Consider the following 6,000-nt stretch of genomic DNA (forward strand, 5'->3'; position numbering starts at 1 on the left):
ACATAGAATGTAGTAAAATAATGCAAGATTTGTTTTTTAGGCCTGTTTCATATTTTCCAGGCAATAGATCAAATCAGTTCAGGGTTCATTTTTAGTTCTTTAATAAGCTGACACAGTATGTTGGCAGTGAAGTAAGAATGCACTTTTAACATGGAAGTGCCGTGGAGGCAAACTTGCTATTTGTGCTATTTATTAATAACTAGAGAACCCTCGAGAACTGAGTGTAGCACTTTCGATGAAGAAACTGAGATTCTAGATCTTTCCCCATTTTAATGAGCACTGTCCCTCAGTTCTCTTTCAACATCTCCATTTGGTATCTTAACTCTATTCCTTTGTGAATTCCTACTTCCTTTTTCTGCAATTTATAAGTGTTTTTGCACACCAAACAAAGTGAGAAGAATTAATAAATCACCTGTACGCCTCTTCGCTCATGTTCTTCCCTAACTCTTGACTCTTCTATGAAATACCCTCCCCTAGACATCTAATTCTTCATGGTCTTCAAGACCACAGTCACCCCAGGGAAGCTGTCTACAATGTCAGCCCTCACTTCTTATCCCTTTTTTTTACCCTTAACATTTATTTCTACTGCCAGACTTTACAGTTCCTTTATGTCCTTGTGTACATATTATCTGTCTCTCCTACTAGAACGTAAGACCCATGAGGCCAGGGATTGCCCTGTATCTCCAGAGTCTGGGGCAGTGCCTGGCATATAGCAGGTGCTCCATAGTTATGAAATGAATGAATGGTAGTAATCTGCCCCAAGCTTTGGTTTCTTTGTTCCACGACAAGTAATGTGCTTTCCCAGCCTGTTTGAATGTGGTACACTGATGGCTCCATATCCTTCACCCCCATCCCTGCTGAGAAAGGTAGGAGGTAGTCAGTGGGACCTGTGCTGTTGTCTCCTGGAGCCGTGCCCAGCATTGAGCAGTCGGTGCAGGGCTTTCTTCAGTGAGCCAGCCTTTCCAGAGTCATGTTCTCTGGGCTGCATTTCTCTAAAATACCATCAAACCAGCCTTCCCTCTGCCTCTGTCTGGTCCTGTGCCTCTTCTCCTTCCCCAGCTTTTTGGATAGTCAGTAACATGGATCTGAACTAACAGCTTATTCCTTCTTCACATAATATAATTCATGTGAGTAAAGAAGCCAGCGTGAGGCCGTGGCCAGTTAGCTCAGTCAGTAACAGCATCATCCTGAAACACCAAGGCTGTGGGTTTGATCCCCAATCAGGACACATATAGGAAGCAACCAATGAGTGCACAACTAAATGGAACAACAAATAAATGCTTCTCTCTCTCTCCCTTTCTATTCCTCACCCTTTCCTTCCCTCTCTCTGTCTCTCTAAAATCAATCAATAAATGCAAAAAAATAAGAAATAAAATATCCAAAAAAACCCCCCAAAAATAAAAAAAAAAAGGAAGAAGCCAGCATGGCACTCCACCTATTGGAAACCAGAAAAAAAGATTGTGTGGACTAGCAATGTTTGCGTTCGCTACACTTGGCAGTCCTGGCGGTCATGACAAATCTGTTGAGCCTTGCCATTGCTTTGCTGGGTTCCGAGAATATCCAGTACTCCTCTGATGTAAAGTTTTACTGCCCATGAAAGCAAACATCACCTCCGTCATGGCCAGTTAAACAGTATCTTTTACAGTGGACTTCTGCATATCTGAAACCCACCCATCCAAAGCCACAAGTAATGCTGGGGTTGGGGGTGAGATTTTATTCTGCCGTGTTTCTTACAAGAGGAGATCAAGGGTCACTCAATTCATAAAATAACTGCAGTCCTTTTTCAGCTGGCTGAGAGATTTCACAGATCAGAAAATACAGTGGCTCCTAAATGATTTCTGATATGCACAATTCTCGTGTTTTTTCTTCTCAGCATGTGGTGCAAAGCCTGCCAGAACCTATCTTTGCAGCTATTGACAGGAGGATTAGAAATCATCCGCGATGGTTTCCATCATTTCCCTACAGCCTGGTCATCCATTTAAACCACTTAGTGTGAGTTCCTCTCAAAGCCTGCTTTGTGCACGCTTTTCGCTTACATTTTGCTCTTCTCTTTCAGTGTGGTGCTCACCTTGGGCACATTTTTGATGACGGACCCCGTCCAACTGGCAAAAGATACTGCATAAACTCGGCTTCCTTGTCTTTCACGCCTGCAGACAGCAGTGGAGCCACCGCAGGCAGTGGGGCCGGCAGCCCAGCCCCGGCCGACAAAACGGAGCTGTAGAGTCTCGGGGAGCAGCGGAGACAAGTGTACTTATGCACAGCTATTCACAGAGTTCAACATTGTCTATCTTAGATATATTTTTTCAAAAAATATATATATAAGGGCAGTTTTGTGCTATTGATATATTTCTCCTTTTGCTTAAACAGAGGCTCTGGCCACATATGTATTTTGCTATTAAATAGATCCGGAACTGTTTATAACTTTAGCCAGTGCAGACAGCTTTGGGAAACTTCTTCACACGCCACTTAAGTATTATTTGGCATTGTTTTCTTCATGCACATAGCTTCTTTTGAGACCTCCCCCCCATTTGCTTAAGAGGCAGAAAGTGCTTGGCCTTCAAACCTGGAAATTGAGGTCTCCTTTCCATGGAGAGACCAGGGCTGAGAAGTGCAGGGTGCAGAGACCTGCCAGACACATGGCCCTGAGGCATTTGTACAGATAAGGACGGAGTGATGTCTTCTGAGACTTCTTAGCTTTGTGGACAGTTTGAGCTAAGGTCGTTTATTCTCACTGAAAGGGTGTGAAGGTCTAAAGTCTTTCCTTATGTTAAATTGTTGCCAGACCTGAGGGGCGCGCTAAGCTTGTGGTGGAGAAGTAAACATTACCTCACGGGTAAGCCTCCATTTGATTTTCCATTGAAAACATTGGAATGTAAGACAACTGTAAAATGTGGAGCCCCGTTTTGTCCAGAGTTCACAAAGAAGAACACCTGCCATTGCCTTTTATAAATCCATTCCCCCACACCTAATACCAGCTGCATCTGGAAGGGCATTCTGGTGAATTCCACCGTCTAGAATAAAGTATTGGGAACAACGCACTTCATCAGGGCAGCAGCAATAAGAGAGCAGGGAAGACCAAAGAGGAAGTCATGGGTACTGAAATATTCAGTACTATGCGGAAGAGCTGACCTGGTACTGACAGTACCAAATAGGACCAGGAGGGCGGGGCTTAGTGCACAGGTTCAGGTGGGGTCTGGAAAGATGGTGGGGGTTCAAATAGAAATAGTCAGGAGCTCCAGTCCCGCCCTCGACACTAATCTGTTGTGTGGCTAGAGACAACCCTTTAGCATCTCCCTGCCTGTTCTTCATGTATAAACTGGCACTTTTAATATTTGTAAAATAATTGACACTCTCAGGGCACAACTATTATATTGCTATCCAGTTAAGATCAGTGTTATAAAATTACTGATCTGGTTCTAATTGCCTCAAAGGCCTAAACCCAGGCATTTGAAATGGAAAGAGGCAGAGAGGAGGCTGACATAGTTGATTGGTATGGAAACAGTTGGGCTAAGAGCCAGAAATTTTCTTTGTAGAAGCATGGCTGGTTTTACTCTGAGAAGCTCTGCTCAGTTGCTGTGTAACATTTAGTCTGGTGGAATGGATGTCATTGTACACACTAAAGTTTTCACGGATATGAGCCATGTGGATACAAGTTGATTTCGCTGTAGCCAGGTGTGAGGGCACAGTTTATGGCTGATATATTTTGTGTTTGTAGCCATGAATACTAATCCTGAAATGTCATTTTTTAAAATTAATACTTTTGTAAATCTTTGAAAACTCATGAAAATTGACATCTTTCTTTATATGTACCAAGACAAAAATAAGAAAGGGGGACACTTGACAGTTTTAAAGAAATAATGAGAAACTAAAATGAAAAGTTGTGGCAAATCAAAATGTCAGTATGGTCGTGTCCACATTCTTATATGTCTCTACCAACTTCCTGGTAAGGCCCTGACATCCTGGTGACTCTTCCTTGTCATGTATGCTACAACTTTGCAGTTCCTCCTAAGTTATGCTCCTCCTCCCTTAGCTCCCAGATGTTTTCCCTCAGGCCCTGGGGGTGACTCGGGAATTTGCAGGTTTCACTCCCCTATAGAAATGAGATACAAAATTTAAGATCATTGAAGCCTCCGCAGCCAGACCATCTTAGAAGCCATTCTCAACCTTTTTCCAACCTCACTGAGGGAGCCCCAGCACTTCCCTGTGACCCAACGATCCCATCCCACATGGAGTCGGCCAAAGAAGTAAGTATCCCAGGACATTTCCTGTCACAGTGTGAAGTCCGTCCTTTGAGGGGGGCCACAAAGCACTTTTCAGATTGCTCCAGTTATATGTGGTGGCCTGCCCCGGGGTTTGTTTGACAGGAGCCACAGTGTTGGGAGAGACAAGGAAGATAAATGAGGGGCTTCTTTCCTCTTCCCAGAGACCCCGGGGTCTCATTGTTCCTTTATTTTTATTGTAAGGCTTAACATTTCCCTCAGAAAACTCTCTTTCTAATCCTACGTCTTTGTTTCATGGAAAGCAGTTTTTATTCTACCACGTTTTCCTGCATCAACTTTAAGAAAATGTAACATCCATCGAAAAAAAATGTGAGGTATATGCATGTGGTTTAATTCCAGATTGCTTTTGAGTTTAAGTGGTATCAAATTTCAGTGTATTTCTGTCTTATGTTAAGGAAATATATTACTAAAATGTCAGTGAGCAATAATGTCAGCTGTCGAGCACTAGATTTATTTTTGCAGGATATGGAGTGCAATGAACTGAGTCAATATGGTGAGGTGTATGTGATCTGTGGGAGTTATGCCATTTAGCATAGGAAATGCATGGGACTTTCCCTCTCTGCTCTCCAGCCCTTACTGTGCCTTTAGGAGATGCAGGTTTCTGCTGGTGTGCAAAGTATGTCCAGACAGTCAATGCAGAATGGATCTGAAGAAAGCACCAGTGTATACTGTATTAGAGAGCATTTCTCTGTGTTTAAATGTTTCACTTCTTAGCTGCATTTAAATTCTTTATGCAAATAACATAGTAATTTAAAAGCCTCTCCATGTTAACTGAATTGAAAATGTCTTGCTTTACATACAGACTAAGATAGAAAGGATTATCAGTTGTTCGAAAGATCAAATATTACTTTTGCCTTAGATAGCTTTGTAACAATTTTTCTTCAAACAATTCAAAACTTTTGAAAATGATATGAAATTTTCATTAAAAAAGCCCTTTTCCTATGTCTATTGTATACAGGAATTATGCAATAAAATTCCTTTATAAAAATGTTTTCTTGTCTGATTCCTAAAGACTCTTTATTTTTAGCACAGATGCATGGACCACCCATTGGAGTTTGCAGTAGGCTGCTCTCTACCTCCTTACCCAGCTGACAACCCTGTAGTTTGTATAGAGAGAGGGCCTTTGCCAGCTGGGGTTCTGACAATGGGGTTGACTCCAATTCTCCATACCCCAAGCGCCAGGAACGGCCTCCAGGGATTCAAAACATTGGAGGAAAGGGAAACATTTGCAGAGTTACTCAACCTTCACCTCACCTCAGCAGAAACTTCAGCAGCTGTATATATGTTTTTGCACTTCAAATATGGACTTTAGGGAGTTTCATCATGATAACTCTATGGATAAAAATACAAGAATGATACCATGCTGATGTGTAGGTTTCCTGTTAAAGGTTTTAACAGGAAACTTTCACTGTTGTCAACAATTGGTCTCCAAGGAAATGCGTTCCCCATGGCTCACGGCTGAATTTACAGCTTTACAGTCATCTCTACAGAAGAGTTTCTTACACACTCTGCACCGCATAATGATGTTTAGATCAATGATGGACCACATATATGATGACGGTCCCGCAAGATTATAGTGGAGCTGAAAGATTCCTATTGCCTAGTGATGACGTAGCAGAGAGCATTACTCGGGCTAGTGGTGATGCTGGCGCACAGTTTATAAAGTCCAGGGCAATGTGCTGGGCTTTCACATTCACTGAGCACTCCCTGGCTCACCAGA

General features: G+C 42.5%; 1 protein-coding gene across 2 annotated transcripts in view; it reads left to right on the top strand.

Annotated features, from left to right (window-relative positions):
- MSRB3 (methionine sulfoxide reductase B3) overlaps positions 1-5,271 on the top strand; it is a 174,091-nt gene extending 168,820 nt beyond the window's left edge. For both annotated transcript variants that reach the window (XM_066369042.1, XM_066369043.1), the window contains one exon: positions 2,057-5,271. In XM_066369042.1, the coding sequence (XP_066225139.1) occupies positions 2,057-2,221 (165 nt within the window). In that variant the 3' untranslated portion in view covers positions 2,222-5,271. The remainder of the gene's footprint in view (positions 1-2,056) is intronic.
- The last annotated feature ends 729 nt before the right edge of the window (positions 5,272-6,000 follow it).

Source organism: Saccopteryx leptura, chromosome 2 (genome assembly GCF_036850995.1).
Source record: "Saccopteryx leptura isolate mSacLep1 chromosome 2, mSacLep1_pri_phased_curated, whole genome shotgun sequence".
Classification (NCBI taxonomy): domain Eukaryota; kingdom Metazoa; phylum Chordata; class Mammalia; order Chiroptera; family Emballonuridae; genus Saccopteryx; species Saccopteryx leptura.